Source organism: Falco punctatus (assembly GCF_963210335.1).
Source record: "Falco punctatus genome assembly, chromosome: 4".
Classification (NCBI taxonomy): Eukaryota; Metazoa; Chordata; class Aves; order Falconiformes; family Falconidae; genus Falco; species Falco punctatus.
In genome coordinates, this window is record NC_137583.1 from 41,074,473 (window position 1) to 41,099,138 (window position 24,666).

The following is a 24,666-nucleotide window of genomic DNA, read 5'->3' on the forward strand; positions in this document are numbered from 1 at the left end:
AGCCAGGGTGCAGCTAATTAGAGAATGCTTTAGTTAATTTTTGTTGTTGTGATATTCATGGATGGGATCAGTAGGCGGTCAGAAATAGTTATTGAATCGATACAAACAATAAATAATGTATTAAGGCAACCTACTATAATCCTTCTCCCATTTCAAGCTATTGATATGCTGATGTCAGTTGGATGTCCTTAACTGAACTTGGCAATTGCTATTAAAACCTTTTATGAATATTCTTTTAAAAATCATATCTGCTTTTTATATATGGAAATTTTGCCTAGTGTTTTTAGACAACACATTTAGAATCCAAAACATTTATGGTTTCTGGTGTTTTCACTCCAAACATGATAGATATAATATTCTGTGATATCCTGCTGACTATTTTAGAAAAAAAATGATGAGCCAGCAATGGCAATGTAAAGCACTATGTAAGGACTATATTCCATATTGTTAAAGAAGATAGATTGGGGAAATAATTAATGTAGCCAAGTAATTAATAACTCTTTGGTTGCCCTGAAGTACCAGAAGCTTAAGAAACCTATCTTATTGCTCCTATCTGTCCTCAAAATTAATGATCTCTTATACAGGCTGCTAGCTTTCAATGCATAAGCTATCACAGTAATAGCAGTAGTTTCACGTAGCCTGTGGTATCAGCATCCAGAATGCATCCATCTAGAAATGAAAGAAATAATCAGTACTGCTTTAAAGTCTTCAACCTGGAACAATACCTGGTACACTGAAGCCCCAAAGCATATTCAATAGCAGGAACCGTAAAAATTGCCAAAGAAAAGAATGAAATTATTCAGCTTCTTTTTCATTTGTCTGTAATTGAATTAAGAGATTCTACTGGGCTATGCTTGTGTGTCACAGTATATCGAAAACAAATGTCCCAGTCAGAGTCAACCTCCTTACATTGTCTTCCAGGTGGTGAATTGTCTTCATCCAACTGATCAAGGACCTCTAACATAAAATATTCCAGAGGGGAGGTGGCAGGCAGCTGCAGTGCCGGCAGGGTGCTGCCACCCTGTTCACGTAGGGCAGGGGTCCTCAAACTTTTTAAACAGGGGCTGGCGCGCGGATGAAGTGGCAGGAGGCCATCTGCAGCTGCTCGGTTTCCCCCCCAACCCCTGGCAGGGCGGGGGGGTCTGTAAATACTGGGGGCCAGATTGAGGAACCTGGGGGCTGTATCCGGCCCGCGGGCTGTAGTTTGAGGACCCCTGACGTAGGGTATGGCTCAAATCTCACTGCTGCTGGTGGAGCCAAGGGCAGCATGACTCTTGCCCCGTTCAAAAGGCATTTCCACGAGGGGCTGCTGCTGCCGGGTGAACCTGGACAACACATGTCCCTGGCAGCCCACCCAAGCCATGGCATCACTTATGAGCCAGTGTTTGCTGTCGGTGATTAGGTGAGTTGCCGTACAGGCACATCGTTGATCATCTTTCTTACTGCTCCGATAAAGCTTTGTTGTCAGTCCATTACTCAGACATTAATTAAAGAACTCAGGTATTGAGTGTAGTATGAGATGTGGAACTGGACTTGTGTAGAGGCTATTCTGGTCCTTTGTGGGAGGAAAGAGAGGTGAAATACTTTGATACGAAACTTACTTAAGGTGAATACTTTCATTAGGTTGATAGAATTTTGGATGAGCTTGTACAGAAGAGCAACCACTATTTTTTGCCTTTGTTTCTAAATGCCATTCTACATGAAGCAATTGTTTTCTTGTGAAGCAGGATATTATGAATAAATCTGTTCTTCCTGTACAAAACAATCAGGCTTGCTGGGCTGTCCAGCTTTGTCACTTGGGTTACCAAAATGCCATACAGCTTGCAAGCTAAGTGTCAGTGTCTCACATTTTGTCTCAACTTTGAAAGATGTATTTTAGTAATAAAAGGCAGAATTGAACATCTAATGTACTTTTTTGAAATGGAAGGGGCAGACTGCTGTTACACACTGATAGCCTGGGCAGTAGCCAGTGTGGTAGCTCGGTGCTTTAGAGGGGGGACAGGGTGGCCTTGCAGAACAGGACTTGGCTGCTCTGTAGGTTTCTTTTCAGAACTGTCACATGATATGGTGACAAAGCAATTGCTTTAGTTTGTTTTCATTTGGGGCTTTGGATAGTAAAATGGTTTTGTAAAGGATATGAAAACAGGAACGTTACACCTTTTGTAAACTGGAAAAACAAAATAAATTGTTGGGAACGGTGAAATTATTTTATCAAGTGGATATAGTGTTAGGGTGAAGTTCTGACCCAGCTGAAATAGAAGGGGCTTCTACAACTGAAATCAAGAGAGCCAGTGTTTCCCATGCAGTGTTTAAGTGTCACTGAAACCAAGCATTCCTACAGTATGAAATCCTCACAGTTGCACTGGAAATTTAGCAACATTATCAAATGCAGTCATGATTATACTATTACATTCCTTTGTGCATAATGGCAAGTCCCACATCTATGTGCATTTTGCACTAAATCAGAACAAAGAACAGTGCACATTGTCTTGAGAAATGGATTCTTAAGGGGATAAATCGATGTGGCATGAGCTGCATGCCTTCCAGTATGAGATACTTAGAATATTTTTATCTTTAGCACAGATTTGAAAAAATAATATCACATTGTAATATTCTGAAGGCAATGAGACTTTACAATTGATCTCCACTCATGAGAAAAGGATAAAAGATGCAGTCGACAAGAAAAGAAGAAAATTCACTGATACTTGTGGTAATGTTTATCACAGCTGTAAAAAAGCACAGCGATATTTTTTTTCCATGTGAACACCTTTGTGTAAACATTTAAGTACAAACAGATGTATCTGCGTAGATAACTCCTTTTCCTCTATGTTCTTATGCTTCTGGGAGGCACATTGCAGAGCTGGGATGTCTCAGAAATAAATTTACCAAAACCAGTGTGATTAATTAGTCAGACAATCTACTTAAGAAAACAGGAATGGTACAAGCCCATTGCATTTGTCGGTATGCTGTTCATGGTATGTTTGAGAAACAGTATTTTCAGAAAGCCCCAAACTCAGTTTTAAATTATTCTCTCTTTTTAATGGGAAGGTAACTTTTCAGAATCTAGATCCTTTTTAAATGGAAAATGTGCAATGTTATCCAAGGAAAGTATGAAGTTGATTTACCATGCATGATTTTTTCAGTTCTTTGTACACATTCAGTATGGTTATATTTTTGCTCAGGACGCATATATATTTTTTCTGCTGAACTTTTCTCAATTGCTTTTTTTATCAGGTTTACAAATCAAATCAAACAGGTATATTGCAGAGCTCTCTGATATTATTTTCTGCGCTTATAGCACAATGTATTGAATTATGCTTGCTCATGTACTGCTGCTGCTATTCTCTCCAGATTGAGAGAGAATGACTGTGGGGGCTGTAAATTCACTTGGCTTCCAGCACCACTGGTTAAATCAAGAGCCCTATTCAGGCTAGAGAAGAGACAGAGCAAGTGTTCATTACACAAATCAATTTGGTCAAAAGTACAGCACAGTGGGTACTCAACCATTGCTCACATAATATTGTCAACTTAATCAAATAATGCCTAGAAGACATTCGCAAGCTCTTTCTCTCTGAGAAATAACTTGATTGGTGCAGTTGGAAAAAAACAGGTGCTGTTTTAGGCATATAGATATATGGTTTTTAAATGAGCTGTTTTTAAAAAAATAAAAAATTAAATTTCTAAAGAGCTTTACCCTTATGTGGGTATGTATACATGAGAAACTCAGCGAAGCACCTAAGTTTGCTGCTGAGTATATTTTTAAAAATAATCTATTGCTTTTCTTCTCTTTCTTTTCTTCCTGTAAGTATTTTACAGGTTATTCCTACTAGTATTAGGCTGTTCTTCCTCTAGACTTGGTGTGGGTTTAAAAAATACACAACCGTTTTGTATTTCTTTACAGATTATAGAAGAATGATCAGGACTTGGTAAAGCTTTTTCAAGTTATACGAATACAAGGTGTTTCTAGTTTGTCCAGGAAGAGATAACAGGTTTAGTTCAATTTTAGGCATTCCGACCCTTTGCTCCATTTATTTTTTAAAAGCTGAGACTGAGGGCAGGGTTCTTTTGTAGTGGCATGCAAACAGCTATTCTGTGGCAGCATTTCATTACCTTTTAAAACAGGGTTTGATGGTGAAAGATTTTGTCTACACCGCCATTGTTTTGTGGAAAATGGAAGAGATTAGTCAAGGAAAAAGAACGGAGGGGAACTCTAACACTCACCATTTCAGTGTAAGAAACATTATAGGTCTGACTGTCTTCAACAATAGAAGGAAAAGGATACAGAAAATCGGTGTTTGCTGGGAAGGAGAATGGAATTGTTTTTTTCTGCCCAAACAGAGTACACAAGGCCCTCTCTGGTTTCAGGTTCACTGACCATTCTGTTTTATTGCATGCAGTGCCTTTGTCACAAGTACTAAGGATGGGAGGAGTAACCTGGGGAAATGGCTTTGTATTAGAGCTGGATGAAAGCTTCAAAGGATACCTTCCCCCCCCCCCCCCCCCCCCCCCCGCCCCCTTCCTAAAGAATGTATTTCTGGGTGAAATATATTGCAAATTTGGATCAGTAAGGTCTTAAGAAAAAAGTGGGGGAGATAATATTTTCTCCAAATAGGAAATTTTAAAATTTATTTTATCCAGAACAGCATCTTGTTTAGCAGTTTTCTTCACATCTATAAATTTTTAAAATTCCTCGGAAAAAGCTAGAAAGGGAAATGAAAAAAAAATGTCAAAATGTTTTACAAAATGGTTCTTTTCAAAAATGTTTTACAAAACGGTTCTTTTCAGTTAACATATAACTCCTTGGTAAACTATGGTAGTTTCTTCTGATACCAGAACTGTGTAATGCAGGTTGATCCTGAGGCAGCACACTGGATCACGTGTTCTTTGTCTGAGGTGGAATGATCTGAGACTCTACGGTTCACTTGCCCCAGAAGGAGCAGCAGCTCTTAAGGGACTAGATACCTCCTTGACAGGTGCCTCAGGAGCACAGCGCGGGCCGGTACCTGCATGTGCATAATCACTGCAGGTTTTATTAAGAATCATGCATGCCTCTTGCCAGTTATTAGAAGGAATGTTTTTAACCACTAAACTTTTAAAACTTTGCAGCATAACTCCACATTTTTCATTGCATTTAACTCCCTTTCAGTGAAAACAGAGGAATTGGTATTATTGACAGTACTGGAAAAGCTAGGCTGCCCAGAATAAATATATTGTGGTTTTAGTTGATTTTAAGAATTTGACTTCAGGGTTGTCCTGGTTTGGCTGGGATAGAGTTAATTTTCTTCCCAGTAGCTGGTGCAGTGTTGTGATTTGGGTTTAGTATGAGAACACTGTTGGTAACACACTGATGCTTTTAGTTGTTGCTAAGTAATATTTAAACTAAGGCAAGGACTTTTCAGTTTCTCTGGCCCTGCCAGTGAGCAGGCTGGAGGGGCACAAGAAACTGGGAGGGGACACAGCCGGGACGGCTGATCTGAACTGGCCAAAGGGATATTCCAGACCACAGAATGTCATGCTGAGGATATAAAGTGGGGGGAGTTGGCCGTACCCTGGCAATCGCTGCTCGGGCACCAGCTGGGCGTCATCGGTCAGCGGGTGGTGAGCAGCTGCATTGTGCATCACTTGTTTGGGTTTTTTCCATCTCTTTGGAATTGATTTCTCTCCTTTTCATTGCAATTGTTGTTGTTGTTATTATTAATTTTATTTCAATTATTAAATTGTTCTAATTTCAACCCTTGACTTTTATCTTTTTCCTGATTCTCCTCCCATCCCGCTGTGGTGGACGGGGGAATGAGCCAGTGGCTGCATGATACTTAGCTGCCGGCTGGGGTTGAACCATGACAAGTGTGAAGTCCTTAAGAACTTGAGTGAAGTCCTTTTAAAGAATAGAAGATTTCTCTTTCTAGAACTGAGTTAAGGAGACAAAAAATTAGTATTTTGATAAAGAATTTCTTTACAAAACAATAGATTTCATTTTAACTGCCCTGGTGATGGATTTGGTTAAAGAGTGTACCTTATATTTATACTGAAAGTATCTTATATGAAATTATAAAACAATTTTTAAAAATACCCTCTTTGATCTGAGTTTGCTTACCTATAAGAATGATTTCAATTTAAATTTTTTCTACCAGATAAGCCTTCAGTAGCTCACTGGAATAAAGGAAGTTCATCTCAATTCATTTATGTGTATGTGAGAATTCACTCTTCTGTTTTGTATTATGTATTTATAACTTTCATTATAAGTTTTAAGACCACCATATATTAAGATTTTTAACATTTTATAATTGAAAATATGTGGTGGAATAGGAACCCAAAAGCAGTGTGTGTGATTTGATCAGAAATGGAGAGGGGTATGACAGCCCTAGGTGCTGATTTACCGAGAGAGAGAGAGAGAAGAGCAAGTATGTGTAAATATTGAAGATGGCTGAGACTCAAAGGAAAGTTTTATGTCAGATGTAACTTTCATTAGCGTCATTAACAATGTTTTCTGAATCAGACTAGTGAAGGCTTTTATTTTGGGTCACTTTTTCCTCAGTATATTTCAAACTGGCAGAGAATGACTTCAGATATTGTAATGGAACAACATATACAAGGGCGTCTCATTTTAGTATTAGTTTTCTTTAAATCTTTGTTATTATCATTTACACCTCCACACGCTTGTGGTAGCTGATTTGATAATTTCGGTGATAAATATTAATGTGATTCTATACTTAGGCAATATTTTGAGCATATCTATTTAATTTAAAATGGCTAGCTTAAGGAGTTGGTTTCATGATGTTTGTTTCTCTGAGGGGTTAGATATATATCATCGATTTTTCTGTTAAATAGTTTCTCTTCAATATTTATGAGATAACAACACAAAAATTAATTTTTATTAAAATGGAGATATCTACGTATTGAATAAGATTGGGCAAAGGTCAAGAGAAAAGCAAACTATAAAGAGAACTACCAAAGAATAGTAATAGCTTGACATAGGGTCTTAAGATAGAGAGGAAAAATTATTCTCTGAAATGATAAATTAAAATTGACATACAAAGACATATTTCTGGGTAGAGATGTAGACATGCCTCACATGATTTTCTCTGAATGTTGTCCATACCTAAATTAAATTTCATCAAGATTAAACTTGTTTAGCGTACATATATCGATTGAGTTAGAAATTACTAGGGAAAATTGAGCATCTCGATTCTGTATGAAGTGCCTGCAAATGCAATAAACAGTCGTTAAAGGATTCAAGTTTCAGCAACTTATTTTAACATTTATGACATGAAATGGTGCTGGAAACTTGCAATTGTGTGCAATTGTGTATTAATAAATATCCATAGCAAATGTTTTTTACATAAATAAGATTTTGTAGCACTGTCTGTTATTTTATAGTCAATGGGATGCCGGAGTTTTCATCCTGTGGTTCCCTCTGGGCAATACTCATCAATAATCTGCTAAATATGTAACTGTTTATTAGGTTTTTTAAATTAGAAATACATTCTCAGTGGAACCAGAAAAAAAGTCATGCAGCAAATCAGTGGAAATGACCTTTCAGTGAAGATGACAAATGACATCTTAAACCTCAGAGCTACAAACTAACCTGATACAGTGCTGACTGACATGCATAGGAAAAAAGCCAATCTGTAGTAATTTTCAAGGGTGCTGAGAACCTGCCGTTACCATTGATTTCTTATAGCACTAAGGGTCTGTTCTACCAGTGCTTTTGTAGCTTTACTTCTTGGTTTACCTGTTAATAAAGACTGCTTCTTTTAAAGTTATTTGAACCGTTTATTATAAGTGTAAATATTGAACTATTTAAAGTTATTTGAAAAAAAATTACACTGGATTTTTTTAAATAGCTTTAACAGTTATAAAGCATGATATAGTGTTCTAGAAATGTTTAGGAACTTCACAGTATCACAGAAATTCCGTACATCAGGCTTTGTAAATGAAAGCAGTCTATTTTGGGGTATTTATTGATGCCTTGTAATAAATATTGTACTATGTCCACACACCCTGGGCCACAGCGTACTCATGTGATGCAGTTGTAACCAATTATGTCACTATAGAAGGGCATAAAATGCCCTTAAAAAGCAAAAATCAAAACTTTATTGAAAATTCATACCTGCAAAAGCTATATGCTGTTGAAAATAGTCGTAAATCTTGATTAGGAAGGGCAGACAAGAAAGGAATTGTTCCCTTGTAATTTAAGGGGGTGCCTTGTTCAAGGTCACAATTGTAGAAGGAGAGAGACCCTTAAAAGCCTCTGGATAACTATTAGAGGAAAAAAGACCTCTTTGTTCTGAAAATTATCATAGACACCCAGCTGGTAAAATTCAATGGATGTGCTCTTTAGTAGGCAACTGGAGGTACAGTACTGCACTCGTGAATAATAGGGATTTCAGGTGATTTAGTGCTTCCTGCAGCCTGACTGTCAATTGAGATTTGCTACTGGAATGTGCTGGTGACAGTTCTGCGACTGCCTGTACAGGGGGTAGCCAGGAGCGAGGTTCTTCTGGAGCCAATTCAAGCTGGAGTGGAGAAACATAGAGTTAATGCCAAGCTGGAGAGAATCTTTGAGCATGACTATGAAATGCAGCCTTGGGAAGAAGGGTAAAGAGCCTTTCCTCTTTGCATGGTCCCTCACTGTGAAGTCAGCCTCAGCCAGGTGATTATTACAGTGATTTCCCAACTGTCAGAAAAAGCTGTCAGTCTCAAAGAGGGAATAAACGAATTAAAGAATATTCAAGTAAGTTAGGTGTGGTGCTTTTTTGGTTCGGTTTGGCTTTTTCAGTTAGCTGTTTCTACTTAGCTCCATTTCAAGGTATTTAAACTGATAATATTTTGGAGCCATTAGTGTCTGTTACTTTGTGGAGAATGAGTAGAGGTACTGGCGAACTGGAGTAGAGCAGACACAATGCTGGTTTTTAAAGAGGCGGGAGAGAGGTTTTGGTGATACAGGCTAAAGGGGTGTGCTGGCGTCAGAGTTTGTCCTGCGAAAATACTGGAAGAGGTAAGTGTGCATGCACTGCTGGTTTTAACACCTGGAAGTACAAGAAGAATAACCATCAGCATGGATGTGTCAAAAAGATACATTCTTTTACTTCTGCAGTGGCCTTGTGGACAAAGGAGAAGTACTGAATGTTACATTTTTCTTTTTGTAAGGCTTTTGCACTTTCACACAAGACATGCTTTTAAGCAAGCTGGGAAATACAGTAAACGTGCAACTACAATAAGGCGGGGTAAAAAATGGGAAACTGTGTTTAAGTAGCAGCTCGCTATCAAAATGAGATTTATTAAAAGGAGTTCTGCAGGGATTTGTGGTGACTCAGTGTTTTCTCAGTACTTTCATTAATTATCTGAGTGATGGTATACAGTGTATACTTACTAAATTTGCAACAGTACCAAGCTGGGAAGGACCGCAAGTACATGGCAGGACAGGATTAGAATTCAAAGTAATCTTGATAAATTGTAGGTATTGTCTGGAGAAATAAGGGTATTCAAAAACATCAAATGCAAGATGTTTACATAGCAATAATAAACTACACAAATACAGCATGAAAAATCACTGGTTAAAAAGCAGTTCCATAAACAAGATTATAATGGATTACAAGTTGTATGTGAATTTACATTGCCAACTTCTGTGGGAAAAAAACCAGTACATGCATAAGGAAAAGGTGGGACGACCAGGTAGCAGATAGATCCAGTGGTAAAATGTGTTGAATAGGTGGTTTATGAATTCTGATCTCTTCACAAAGTTAAAATCATGAACTTTTGATACATGAAGTTAACTGATACAGCTTTGTACTCAAAACAATTAGGTCATATGTGAAAACACACACAGACTGTAGTCCCTTTTATGTAATTTCTATTTAATAATAAGGCTTAAGGGGGTTGTTTATTTATTTCTTTTGCATAAAGCATACTATTTTGCTTGATTGAGTCAAGAGAGGGTATTGAAAGAGACCAAACCCATAACAGATCAGGACTTGCACTGATTGCATACAAGACTGCAGGGATGTAGCCAGGCTAATGTCCTACACCGACTTCAATTAATTTTTAAAGAAATATCAAACCAGTCTTTAGATCCTCTAGCAATGAAAATATTCTCTTGAAATGTATTATGTATGTGTAAGGTAAATTGCATTCTAGCTCTTTGAGTCCACAGGGCTTTGAAACTTTCCTTCCTGGGATTTTGCAAAATCCAGCCTGTCTTCTGTCCTATGTGTATTTTACCTCCTTGGTGTTACTTGGAAATTTGTGTAAGCTCCACATACCAATTTCAGTTTGCACTTACCCTTCTCCAGATCTCCTATGCATTTCCGTAGATTTCTGGATAATACACTTTGTAAAGCAACTGTTATATTGTCAAGCCTTTTAATACATTTAAAATGGTTTAGTTGTGTTAATTCTGCCACAGACTTCTTTAAGGGCATTTGCAGGTGTGAATCTTCGACGATAGTGACTTTCTGAAGTTTCTGGTTTTCAGTCCTCACAGCCAAAACTCTGAGGCATTCTTTGTTGAAACTACCAATTTATTCACAGAAGCTTTAAATTTACAAAATAAAAAATAAATGCCCAGAAAATAGCAGTACCTGGATGGACCCACTTCACCCATAATTTGTAGCTCCTTCATTTTAGCATCATCTTCAGAAATCTCACTGGCTTTTTGTTAGCAATGTTTCTGTTCAGCTTCTTGGTACAGAAGTTGTTCCTGATGTTTTGGTATGCTAATAGTGCACAGTTCAACCTTCCTACTCTTTGTTTCTCATCATTTATATTAATAGAATGAACAGAAATTACTTTTTCCAATTTGCATTTATACAGTAAACTGATTATATAATTTCTTCCTGGGGCACCCTTTGTTCCTGAAGCTAAACAGCACCTTCAGAATTCTCTAATTCTTTTCAGATTAATCTAATTGACCTTAAATTCTTCCAGAGTGTTGTATTTCGAGAGTTGCCAGCCCCTGATCCCCCACCCGCTCTCATACACTGTATCTCCTTCATAGTCCTCTCCTTCTAAAGCCTGAAGTTAGAAGGTAATCTCTGTGGTGTCTATGGATGGAACAGTTGCCTAAAATCTAAATTTTGAAGTTCTGAGTTGGTTTTAGATAGCAAGAGATAGCATGGAATGCGGCTTTGTCTTTTATCAGCTATATACCCTGTTTAGTATTTAAATTGCTAGAAATTTGTAAAGATGAACTATTTAGTTTGTGGGACCCTTGCCATGAGTTTAGGGAGTAGCAGATGAATATTGTCACTGCAGTGGCAGTGACTCAGTTTTAGTTTTACACTTGAGTTGTTCCCTGTTTGTTTGGAACACCTGAAATCATTTGTTAGTGCACACAGAAGTTTGTAGTTGTGTATGAGCATCAGCGTATCCCATGAAATGCAGACACCACCAATGAACTGATGCTTCTGCAGAAATGTAAGGACCTCTCTCTGTAAAGTGTTCTTAGCCCAAAAGTACGGGCAGTGCGGGAAATTTTACATGTTTGTACTTTGAATTTGAATTTACTGGGGAAGATGATGTTGAATATAACTTGCTAGAGTGAAATTTTTATGTAGTTTTCTCTGATGTAAATGATGTATTTAGTTTGAGTTGTTTTGCTTCCTTCTTAACAGCCTTATTGGTATTGAAACTGGGTGGTAAGGTTTATTTTTTTTAACCAGTTTTATTCTGCTTAAACTATTGTCTCTTAAAAGAAATGTGATACTAGCAGGAAATGGCAGACTTCCTCATTTTTTTTTTTTAAATGAAAAAATTCAGAAAGACAAGCTGAACTGTAACATTAGAACACGAGAAAAAGGAATGCTTGGGAGATTAATATGGTGGGAAGGAAGAGGAAGGGCAGAGAAAATAGAGTAACAGTTATAAGATGGTCCTTGTTATTTTATTCAACTATTTTCTTTCCTGTTTTCTGGCAAATCCCTTCTACCAGTGCAAAAAAACCCTAAACCAAATCAAAACAAACCCCACCAAAACCCCCAGCTGCTATGCTGGTTTTACATACCTATGCAAAATCTTTTTCTAGTGAATGTGTGCTGTGCACACAGTGATTATTTAGGCACTGTATGATGTAAATAAAGAGCACAGATAAGAAATTGCTATAATATACTGAAAGACCAGCATTGGTTACTTTTGCTTTTGGGATGAAGGACATTATTTTTTTTCCTAATCTCTCAATGGGTTTATGATTCTGCTTGTTTGTCACATCGTAATACAAAGTGATGTCCTTCAATTATAAATTATCATTTTAAAACTAGAGAACAATGTCCCTGTAAGAAATACCATGCTATGATCTTAATTTTGGTGAGAAAGAAAATATGTGAAACTTTGTTTCTGGGTCTCACTTTAAGTCGAACAACCTTCACTGCTGATTATACTTCTGTTCCCTTTCACAACTCAAGGCCTTTTCCATAATGGTGACCATTTATCTAGACAAAATGACCCTCCAGTGCCCATCAGCACTGCTTATGAAATGGCAGCTAGGATGTGATGTGTTACCTGCCTCCTGTGTAGAAGTCCCAGTGGCCTCTAAATGAAAGTACTAATCCTGTTCGAAGGTGTATAGCTTGCTTCTGCAAGTAGGCTGCTGTTTGGACATGGAGATTCAGTTTCTTCCATTGGCAAACACTGATGCAGTTAAAGAGGTTTCAACAATTTTACAATATAGGGAGGCATATTTATTCATTATTTAAAAATAACTAAGCAAATCAACAAACAATAATCTTCCTATTCTCCAGTTTATTCCAAATACATTTTACAAATATCACTGAAAATGTATATAGTTGAGACAGATACAGAATTTGGTTTGATTTTCATGTATTTCAACTTCTGGTGTTCTTCAGTACCTTTGCACAGTTTGACCTCCTTTTTAGTCATTTTTCTGAGAATTGAAGCCCACCACTTTATATTGAAAATGGCAGAAATACTTACAATGTGCTTTATTTTGCTTTACCCTTTTAGCAGACAGATGATGCAGCACAGACCGATGGCCAGCAACAGACACAATCTTCTGAAAATACAGAAAACAAATCGCAGCCAAAACGGCTTCACGTCTCAAATATACCATTCAGATTCCGGGATCCAGATCTTAGACAAATGTTTGGAGTAAGTACTCACACTTTATTTATGCTTTTTCATATTTGCAGTGCAATAGGTTTTTTATATTATAGGCAACCATGAGAGCAGTATTGTGATTTAGGCTGTTTAACCATTTTCAGTAAAGATTCTGTTTTCATTTATTTCTAACCAAACATCTGATTTTCCAGCCACAACTGGGAAAAGAAATTCTACTGATTCCACTGTATGTGATACAGCTGGGTGTATTCTGTGTATTGTGTTTTGTATTACATTCCAAAAAAGCTACATTGGCTTAAAATATTGAATGCATATATATTCCTGCTGTACACTTCTGGATTTCTAGATCTGTGTTTATTGATTTTGGACAGCGTGATGTAAAATCATCAATACTTGACCTCATGAGCAGGGAACCCAAATCTATAGAAGTAAGACATGGGCTGAATCTAATCAGGAAGCCCAGGAGTAGGAATCCTCACCCATCCCCACAGGTATTGTAGGTCTGCAAGCTTCTAAAGTTTTTGCCAGTATTTTTCTGTCTCATCATTTTTGCTTTTACCCAGGCCATTTGAGCTACCTTCAAGTGCATTGGCTGTATTTCACACGTATGTGCCATCAGTTCTAGGCTGATAACTGTTAGAAGTTAGACGAGGTGTCTTTTCCCTGCTCCAAGAATACGTTTGTCTTAAAGTGTCACTAAACAAAAGCTAGAAATAGTAGTTGATCAGCTGTTAGAACCCAGCTTTTCCTAGTTAGTACTCTTAACTAGTTTTGTTACCCTTGCTTTCTTATTTCTGACTCATGAAAACTTAATTCTCTTCTGCGTTACAGTTTGTTACACAATGCAGCACCAAGTATTTCATGGCTCTATACTTCTTTCCAGCTTTCATGTTCGCTTCAGATTTTTAAGTTCTTCTAATGTCTTTGCATGTGAGATAAGCCATTGTGGTTTGCAGTATTTATTTCTATGCAATGAAGGAAACAGTCACTGGAAAAAGAGTGCTGGTGTAGTATTGGAAAATGAGTGACTGTTATGTTGTATCTGAGTTGTTATAAGTAACCTCCCCTAAGTACACCTAACGGCTCGACAGCAAAATAGCAGAAAGCATAATAATTAACCACCTAAAGAAAAACATGAAGATTTATTTAAATTTTAAAACCCACCTAAAATAGATGGATTTTATTTGAAATGAAAGTACCTTAAATGAAAGGATCTCTCTTATTTCAGGTATTGTAGTAATTTATAGGTGAATAAAGCCTAAATTTCAGTATTTCTAAGTCTTAGGTCTCAGAAGACTAATGCTGGAGAATGGCTAGAGTTTTCCTGCTTTAGAGTGACTTGGTAACAGTAAACGTTTAGCTTCTGAGTTGGTAGAAAAATTAAATTTTTGCAAATGTGTGTTGAAATATGAAGTATGGTAATACTGCATCATGTCTGTGTTATACATACAGCAGAGGAACTTTTTACATGCACATAAATACAGCACGGGAGGATTGTTTAAACATTAAGTCAATGTGTGCTTATAGGCTAAAGTTGCAGTGAAAATATTAAGTAGGTCGTGAATGCAAGAACAAAAAATAAACCAAGGGATAAGAATTGATGGTGGATTTTTCATAACCAAGTTGAAACACTTCAATAAGCTAGAAAAGGAATACTGCCCTTTCTGGCCTGTAATGGTTTATTATATCCTAAAAGACTGGAGTACAGGCTCATTTCTGCAGTTCCTTGGATTTTTGCTAGATTACTCTTCATTTGCCTGTTTTAATTTCTGCCTTTTTATTTAATACATTGTGTCATTTATCAGTGTTAACAGTGATCCATCCTGCATGTTAATGACACACGAAATAACAGAAGCGAGCCCCTGATACGTTACAGTGTCACATCACGAAATGTGTCATATCAGAAAGCGTTCTAACTAAATACTGCCCAAGTCAAACATTTATTCTCAGTCTACTAAGAGAAGTCCAATGGAGTCTTTTTCTTTGGGATAGCAAAGTGGCCACGTTTTGTGTGTGTGAGCAATGCCTAGATGATTGTGAGAGCAGTTCTAAGGTTGAGGCTAATAGCAGTTACTACTAATATTATACTAAAAGTGCCATTCTGAGCAGGGAAAAATCCCCAACAACTCAATATCCATTATAATTTTCCAGAGTATACTCTAGTGAGACAAGAGTTTCTTAGGGAGTAATGGTCATCCCTTCTCAGCAAGGGTGGAGGGAAATCCTCACTTCCTTGAAGCCAGCAACAAAACTACCAGCTGGTTTAAGCTTGTTCCTGTAAAGCCGAAGTAACCAAACACCTTTACCTATTCTGCAGAGCAACTGCAAGAAATCTTCTGAACCAAAGGGTCTTCAGAGGGAAGGATGACCAGAGGGTGGCAATGCTCGTGCAGCCATTCATTCTGTCTTGTTAGAGAAGTTTATTACACTCCAAGCAAAGTAGCCCAGTAGCATATTACGTATGAAAAAATGGTGTTGGCAGATGGGACTGGATGGATCACAGGGAAGTAACCTGCTATGTGCAAAGACAAAATAAAATAAAAGAAGAAAACTGGGACTTTCACTTCACTGTGATCACAGTTTAAAGATGATTCCCTCTTTGTCAGGTGGTTTCACTGAAGTTAAGGTTCATAAGTGCATATGTGGAATGACAGTGAAAAGTGTAATGATATGTATGATTTAGTTGTAATAATGATCTGGCTTCTCTTCAGTGTGTTATTTGGTGCTTGGCTATCTTTGACTTTATATTCTTTAACTTTTTTTTTTTTTATGTGGTGCACATTTTCTGAAAGAAACATTTGTATTAGATACGAAACAATTGTTGAAGTTATCTTATTTTCATGTAACTTTTCTATTTCTTTGCAGCAATTTGGTAAAATCTTAGATGTTGAAATTATTTTTAATGAGCGAGGCTCAAAGGTAAGCAGTTCATTTCACTCATGGAATTTTTTAGATTTGTTTAAAATATTTGTGTGAGTAAAAGGAAACAACTGCACTGCTGTAAAAAATAACATCTGAAATTCTATGTTAGTGAAAACATCTTTGGAGCTGTCATTTGGTTTCCTAAGCAGCATGAAAATCATTGGACTCATATCTTTTAAAGGGGGTAATTTTAGCTACTCCAAACTGTCATGCGTTTTATGGGAATGTTGATTTCTGCTGTCTTTATTCTTGAAGGATAATTATCTTGTTTATTTTATAAGATGAGTCCATACTTACAGATATTTATAGGCAGGTTTGTATTAGTACAGGTATTTTTTCCCCTATTGAAATGAAAGATGATAATGATACCTAATAACTATCCTCTTTAGTAATTAACTGAGAAAATATGTGATTGTTCCAGATTATCTAAGTGCAGATGTTTTCCTCTTTAGTTAAAGCTTCAGTACACCAACCCTTTGAAAATAATCATTTAACATTTATTTGATTAAAAGAATTCTTACTGTATTGCAAACATCTATATTTTTCTGAAAATTACTTTGCCTTAAATGCATACTTCAGTTTATTGATATTTAAGAAATAAAGCAAGATAGAATGCCTATGACTGCCATTAGCTTCGTTACCTGGTGCAAAATTGCAGCCCAGTCTTCTTCACCTATGGTATCAGCTGCATTGTAAGGGTTTATGTGGATGCCATATGCATGATATTTTTTTCCTTTTCCTGTCATGTCAGACACCGTATCATGTTTATCCACCGATGTTTCAGTCTTCCTTTAACTCTCACATATGATTTATTATTAGTGGTAGAATTCTTTTCCTGTTATAGACATACTGACATTTTTAAAAAGTCACCTATATCATAAATCTGTATTACATCAGACTATCTTAATTTGGTTAATTGTTCCTTTAATGTGTTATTATTTATATTCTAAATGTAAAGCTGTTGTTTTGTTGTGGGTTTTTTTTTTTTTTTTATTATTAGAATAGCTGAAATTTCCTAGTTTACATTCCAAAATTATTCTGACAATCATTAATTAGTACTCTTCCCTGCTAGCCCAAACCCAGTTGGAACTTTTACCAGTTTTTCAGTAAACAACCAAAATGTATGGTATTTGGTGGCTTACAGTCTCCTGCTCTGGCTGAAATTTATTGTCATTAAATTGTACCTGTTCAGTAGTGTTTGCAAAAGACGTTGACTGTTCAGAACCTGCCTCTGCTCCATAGCATTATAAATTCCAAAAGACTTCCCACATTTGCCACCTTTGACATCCTTTGAAGATGGAGCGGAACTGAGTACACATTGTGGTCGTGGTGGTTTACACGTTTGGTTAGCCATTCAGTCTTACACATGTAGGACTTCTAGTCACCACATCTGCATTGGACTGCATAAGTATAAGGCTTTTTTAAAGTATTTGGGGGATGGGGTGAGGAGGTATTTCTGAACTGAGTGGGTTTTTAATAGTGGTCTCGCACTAGTGAAAACATCCCAGTACCTTGTGCTAAACCCAAGCTGCTCCTAGAAAGGATTCCACAAGGAAGAGGTATTCCTAGGTGGGCTTGTAATATCGCTACCTCAGTTACACACTTTGCGTTAGACTCTAAGCCCTGTTCTTAGTAGATACTTCTACACTACCTAGTGCTGTTTGGTGCATCCAGGCTGGCTCTGAGTAGGCTGCTGAAGATCCTCAAAGCAGCTCTGTGATGCATCTCATTGCTTGTGTGTGCTGCTTCTCATCTTGTTTAGAGTTATTTCAGGTATTTTGATTTGTAAAAGTACCCTTAGATTCTCTCAATTAAATAAAAAGTTTGGTTTTTTTTTCCTTAATCTGATCATTTCATGTCCATTCTGTAGGATTTAAGATGCACCAGATTAAAGTCCCATTCCTGGCAGTGCTTATCTATGTTTTCATAAAAACCCACTGAAACTGAAAGGACTACTAAGTGGTCTCAAACTGAGTACAGGTAAAAAAGTTTGCAGGATCAAAATTCAAATTTGTTTCTAGCTGCAGTTTGGCATAAAAGAATTGCTAGATTATTTTTTTTTGTTTGTTTCTGTTTTTATTTCTTTTGATTCTAATAATTCATGTTTTAAAATATTCCTGTAAAAACAACAGAAGTAAGCTTGTTTTCATGCCATGATAGTTGAGAAAAGTGGAATTGCTTATTCAGAAAACATAATGCTGGAGCGCCACCGTAAAGTATAATATAATTTTGATGAAGGGGATCTCTTAAAAAAAACCCTAAAATAATACAAGTTTCATGCTACTGCAAATTTCTGTTAGTTTGTGGGCATAATAATAATTAAGATAACTTTGCAAGAATTGCATGGCAACACTGCTGACTTTTGAAACTCTTTATAAGAATTGCAAGAATTTCAGTATTGTTTTGGCATAGATCTTTCTTACAACCTGTGAAGCTTACCTTTGCCAATCTTGAAGCTGTTGATTAAAGTAACATGAAGAACTGCTGGTAACTTACCTTTCTCTGCATTTCCCACTCACCATGGAAGGAAGATTTAGAATAGAGCTTCTGTTACTGTGCCTATTGTAATGCTACTCTGCAGTTTTAACACTGAAGCTCTCCACGGAGCCACAGGTGGCTTTTGTCTCGGACGCAGCTGCAAGGCTGCAAAGATACAGGAACATCAACAAGTACCGTTTTTTCCCAGGTGTAAATGAATGTGCTATACAGCTATATAGTACCTATATACTTTCACAAATCTGTTTGTGTGCATAGGTGTTAGTATATATAATATATATTAATATATATTTCTTCAAATAAGAGCTGCTCACATACTAACTTGGCTATTGTTAAATCATTTGACAGACTTTAAAACTAAAATGCAGAAATCTGCATTACTAGTTAATACAATACATAGCACGCTAAGCTAAAGTAGCTGTTGAATCAGCTGTGTATAAAATTAATGTTAATGTGTTTATGTAGATATTTGAATGTGTGATGAATCTGTGTTCTGTGATTGAGTTTCTGTGTCAGCTAGGTAAAATTAAAAATTTGCATAAATAATAAGAACTTAATTGGAATAGTGTTAATTATGAGAATAAGTACAACATAAGAAATGAAAAAATTACAATGAGTATTCTTTTCAGAATCTTTGAAGTTTCTGTCTTATCTTGGCTTGTGGCTCCACTTTATATCTTTTCCTAATTTTTTAATATAATTAGGTTTTTATCTTTTCCTTTAGTCGTTTGAAAAAAAATAACTGGTAGTGCTGAGAGCTAAGAAGACTGATTCAAACTTTTGACTAAACAACTCCCACCAAATGTCCGGAATTCAGAGGGACAGACATTCAGCAAGGAGGAGAGGGGAGAACAAGCAGAACTGGGGGATTTGTGCTATAGCATGGAGCTAGGCTCTTTGGATCGATGGGTTCAGGGATGTTTTCCACTGTGAAATTTACTTAAAAGCATCTTAAATTATGAGCTTTTTTTTTACAGAGGTTTTAGAAGATGGGAGGAAGCAGTTGAAGAAATAAAAGTTTAAAGTTGAGGGTGGGTTTAGGTATACGAAAAACCTATGCAGGCATCTAAAACAGAGGGATTAGTGCTAAGGAGGGGGGTTTACTTTCTCTCAACACTTCTGGTGCTTTGGGGAAAAGTGTGTTACATCCTCAGTGTTTTGTGACAGGCAAGGTCGTGGCTTTCGGCTGGAAGTGGGGAGGGTAGAGTGGAGGAAATGTGTGGAATCAGGAGTTTTGAGAATGGCTTCAGCTAGACGTGGAACTGCTGACAGAGCACTTCTGGGCTCCTCTGCAGCTTGGCTTTAAATGGGGGGGAAGGACCAACAGCCCGTGTGTTCAAGCTGAAGAGAATGGAGCATGAACTGCTGCTGGGTATAAATGGCACCTTCTGTGGTGTAAACTGGCATAAATAAATGTGTTCAATAAGTAGGTAAAATAACCCAAATAACCCATATAATGATCCTGGTAGTCTCTTAACTTTTTTATTGATTGGCGATTAATTAGGTTTGTAGTTCATATCCATTGTTTTTCTCAGTGCTTGATGTCAGTTTTGCTTTAGCTTCATATTTGGTCTCCTCTGTATAATATAATGAATGTATAAATATATTTTCTTTTTTCTTCTTTTTTTTTTTTTTTTTTTTTTTTAAGTCAGTCAGTATGTACATAATAGGTAGAACTGCAGAGAGTAAGTGCGTGAATTCTGGCCAGAAAACTTAGGGAATGGACTGGAGAATGAGGAGACATGGTGCATGGCTTATGGCTGAGAACATAACAGAGGAAAGCTTTAACTTTTAGTTCAAGCTAAAGTAACAGTAAAGAAAGAGGTTGTAGTAGGACGTGCAACGTGTGCAGCAATGCCCATTTATAATGTGGCCATATATAATCTGCAAATGTTTCTTGTTATGAAACACCAAGGATGTAGACGCTTATTTGTTCGGATAACTTTGGGAAAGCATGCAAAGGCATTGTAGTGCTCATGTAAGAATTAATTCAAAGGGTTGGTGTATGTTTCTAAAGTGGTTTTCAATGTCTGATTTTTTCAAAAATATTTGCCATTGTAAACATCAGTTAACTTAGCACAAGAAAAAGTGTTTTAGTAGGATTGAAAATGTTTGTTTAGCATAATATTATAAAGCAAAGCATTTGTCAGAAGCAGAATTTCAGACTTGTTGAGTATTCTCCTGTCCCGCTAACATGGGCTTTGGGAGTTTTACCACTTGCATGTTCTGTATGTGGGAAGTAATATACATAAAGAGTAAATGAACCACTTAACCTTATTCAAAACTTTTGCATTTTTATTCCTTTATCAGAGTTTCTTTTTCTATTCACATCATGTGATTTTCTTTGATCTGTTAATACAAGAAAGTTTATACTTTGTTCTAAAAGTACTTTTGTTTTGTTGGTGGTTTTCTTTTCTTTTTTATTTTATAAAAAAATAAGTAAAGGCTGTATAGTTTGACAAAAGTTTAAGTTACCCTAGTGTTGCATGGGAACAATGTTTCTTATGATCACAACAGCATGATTAAATAGGCAATGTTTTAGAGTATATTGACATTCAGTGTTGAATTTTGTGCACATGTTTTTTATTTTGTTGAGATATCTGCATGTCATTAAAATGTGGTTCATTTTCTTTTCTCATTAGTTCATTTATTTCTATGTGAAGACACTGTAATTTATTTTAATTTCATTTTCTTATTGTTAGATTTATTTTCCTCTGTAGTGACATGTAGAAAGGTATTTTTGGTATCATTCTTTGAATTTCTCAGAGGGTATTATCTAACTGATGACAGGAAAAATTTGTTCACATTTGTCGCTTATTTATTGCACATCTCAATACAATTATAATTTTTCTAATTTGCATGTTACAGAAATGAAGCAAGGACAAGAAAATATTAAATTAAAGAAAGAGAACATAAGCAAACAAGTGGTCATTGACTGAAATAATAATGTGCATGTTGTTTTCCCCCCTTCTCCCTCCTGCATGCAGGGATTTGGTTTCGTAACTTTCGAAAATAGTGCTGATGCGGACAGGGCGAGGGAGAAATTACACGGCACCGTGGTAGAGGGCCGTAAAATCGAGGTGCATGTTCAAAATATTTTCCTTTTCATCTTTTTTATAAATGTCTGCTTCACTCTCATTTGTTGTTTCAGATGCATCATTGGTGTCTTCTGTGTGCTCCCCTTTCCCCTTCCCATTGTTTATATATATATTTATATATAAAGAGAGAGAATCTGGCCTTACTTGGGTTTTTTATTATTATTTCTTTTGTAATTATTATTATTATTATCATGATTGCTGAAAGGTGGATGACAGAATTAAAAAAAAAATGAAAGCTTTAATATTTTGAAGTTATTTTGGATGTTTTGTAAATCAATGGGTGCAGTAGATTCCAAAAACCAGCCAACAAAAAAAAGAAAAAAAAATTGAGAACAACAAAAAAAGAAAAAGTGTGACAGACAAAACAAAAACAAACAAAAGGTTGGTTTTTTTGTTTTTTTTGTTTGTTTTATTTTTCTTTTTTTTTTTTTTTTTTTTTCCTGCAGGGTTGATGTGGGATCCACAGTGGCTTTCAAAAAATTAAAATTGGGAAAGAAGCATCCAAAAGATGTACAAGAAAAAAAACAATCAAAAAAAAAGCCAGACTAGAGACCGAGCAATTTTAGCATTTAATTTTTAATGAAACTATCAGGCTACTTTGGCTCGATGGCCTGAGCCATTCATACCTATTAAAAAAACAACAAAAATGTGTTTTAATACCACTGGATCCCCTTCAATACTGCCTCAGTCGTATTTGTTAGAATAAAAAAATACCAATTGAAAATGCTGTCGTCTTTTGAGTAAGATGTTGCATATTTTGCCTTTTCATTTTCCCCCTTCGACGGTAGCGCTTAGGGCCCTCACCAAACTCTCAGTAACCATGGTAACTGTATACATACCCATGCTGGCGATGGTGCTGAATGGTAAGTGGAGAAGTCCATCTGCCGTTTCACGTATTTAGCGCTGATATACCACGTGAATTTTTTTGACTTGTTGTATTAAGTTTTCTTGATGCTACATTTTTTTCTATATTGGTACGCCTGTAATTGAGTGTACGTTTTAAGCAAGCCTGGGAGGCACTGATTGGATTGAGGATATGACTTCGTGCACATCTTACTCAGATTGTTAACTCCATATTGTGTTAAATAATGCACCCTCTTTTTATCCTTTTGTTAGCTGTGATTTTAAAGCTTGAATGATTTTGTTAATTCTTGCAATGAAAAAGGCTCTTGTTCCAAGTGTTGAATGCTAGATGTTGCTTTTCCAATGGTACTTCTCTTCTAAAGGGTTATGTTGCACACTGCTAAAATTCGTTTGTCCCTTTTTTTGACATTTTCTTTGTTTCCTTGTACCTTGTCTCTTTCCTTTCTACTCCACTGCATGTTCCTTCATATGATCTTTTTTTCTGTTTTGAGTATTTATTGTATCAGTGTTATCATGGAATACAAGCATGCTCTTAAGTCTTAAATTATGCAGTACCTTTTAATTTGCTTTTAATGTCTTTTTATTAAAGTTTAAATGATATGATGTTGCTTTATTGAAATGATTTGTAAGTTAAAATGGTTATGAAAGTAAATGTAATTATAAATAGTATGATTTTGTTATGCTCCTGTTGCCTTCTATAAATTAAATTGCATTTTATTTTTACATGACTAATAGCAGTAATAATGCATGCATTTAATAGTAACATGGACTCTCTCTGTAACCCTTTCTAATCTGGTGTTCTATGTGCTTAGGTAAATAATGCAACAGCACGTGTAATGACAAATAAAAAGACCGTCAACCCTTACACGAATGGTAAGTGCATGAGATCTGGGTGCGTTGTTTTAATGTTGGTGCATGTGAAGCCTTACGCTTCTGCGGAACGGGTGGGCTCATCTTCTCACGGAGTGTCATGGACGTGTCTCCTTGGGCTCAGGTGCTGTCCAGCGACCTAAAACATCATATGGCTGGGCGTAAATTCCGGCTGCGTAGAGTTCAGCTAATTCACAGCCGTGTGGGCATAGCATGCGTCATATTGCCTGATTGGAATCTGCGTGATTAACCACAGTGGCCTTTGTACAGGAAAATATACCTGACAGGGGAGCATTATTCTCTTTTAGCTTTGTGCAGTGTTAATGTTGCAATGAATGAACTAATCGGAGGATTCAGTTTTGCTTGGATGATGGAGGTAGGGAGACCAGCAAGAATAATGTCTCTGTCAGGCATGAGATACTTTTTGGTACCAAGACACACATCTAGTCAAAGATAATTTTCTGTTTCTTCTTTCCACACATTCTTAGAAGTAAAGGGCAAGCTGTAAGGGGTGCTGCTTCCAGGTTGTTTTGGGTTTTTTTCCTGGAAAAATCTAAATTCCAAGCTTTCTAAAAAAATCCATTCTAATACCAATCTAAATTGTTATAAAGTATATAAAAATGTTTCCTTTGGCAGTAGTTTCCTTGGAGTTCTTTGCATTCGCTAGTTCAGAAAATTCTGACAAGTTCCAAACTCAACAATGTCAAACAATAATATATCAATTGAAGTTAATTGCAATTACATTTTCTAGTTTTACTAGACTGCGTAGTTATAATTGTTTCCTTTTTGATTTAATTGAGGTTTTGCCATCCAGTAGAAAGCAGGTGAAATCTACATGTACATCAGTAAAGGTTTCCACAGGTAGCTTAGGTTCTTCCATGTTGAAATGAAATAATGGATCTTATTTTCTGTATCTGAGGTATCATTAAGGAGGTTTTACTAAAACCCTAGGCAAACAGTGGCTTTATTTTTTAATGAAAGAGTCATAATTTTTTCCTACCACAGTAAAAATAAAATATAGTAATGTTTTTTTGTTTGACATGTGATAATTGAACTAGTTAGAATGATCTGGAGAAGAGTCTGAAATTCCTCATGCTTTCTCAGAAATTGTTTTCTTCCTTTGTCTTGTATGTGGATGTGGAACTTGGCAAATGATCCAGATGGGAAAATCTCCTTTTTTACTGGCTTTAAAACATCTCGCTGAATCTAGCGAAAGAGACATGAAGCTTGACTGGATCACATAACAAGATTTTTTTGCAAAAAGGATCTAAATTAACTATACGCATGTGATACTATGAACATTGTCTGCTCTATTGTAATGACAAAAGGCTAAAAATAGTTTTAT

General features: G+C 36.3%; 1 protein-coding gene across 35 annotated transcripts in view; it reads left to right on the forward strand.

Moving 5' to 3' along the window:
* Window positions 1-24,666, forward strand: part of RBFOX1 (RNA binding fox-1 homolog 1) — a 1,334,594-nt gene that overhangs the window by 1,215,411 nt on the left and 94,517 nt on the right. For 33 of the 35 annotated variants that reach the window (XM_080382970.1, XM_080382948.1, XM_080382979.1 and 30 more), the window contains 4 exons: window positions 12,958-13,101; window positions 15,937-15,990; window positions 21,477-21,569; window positions 23,264-23,324. In XM_080382970.1, coding sequence (XP_080239096.1) covers window positions 12,958-13,101; window positions 15,937-15,990; window positions 21,477-21,569; window positions 23,264-23,324 — 352 coding nt within the window. The remainder of the gene's footprint in view (window positions 1-12,957; window positions 13,102-15,936; window positions 15,991-21,476; window positions 21,570-23,263; window positions 23,325-24,666) is intronic. The other 2 variants (XM_080382959.1, XM_080382966.1) reach the window with 2 other exon arrangements.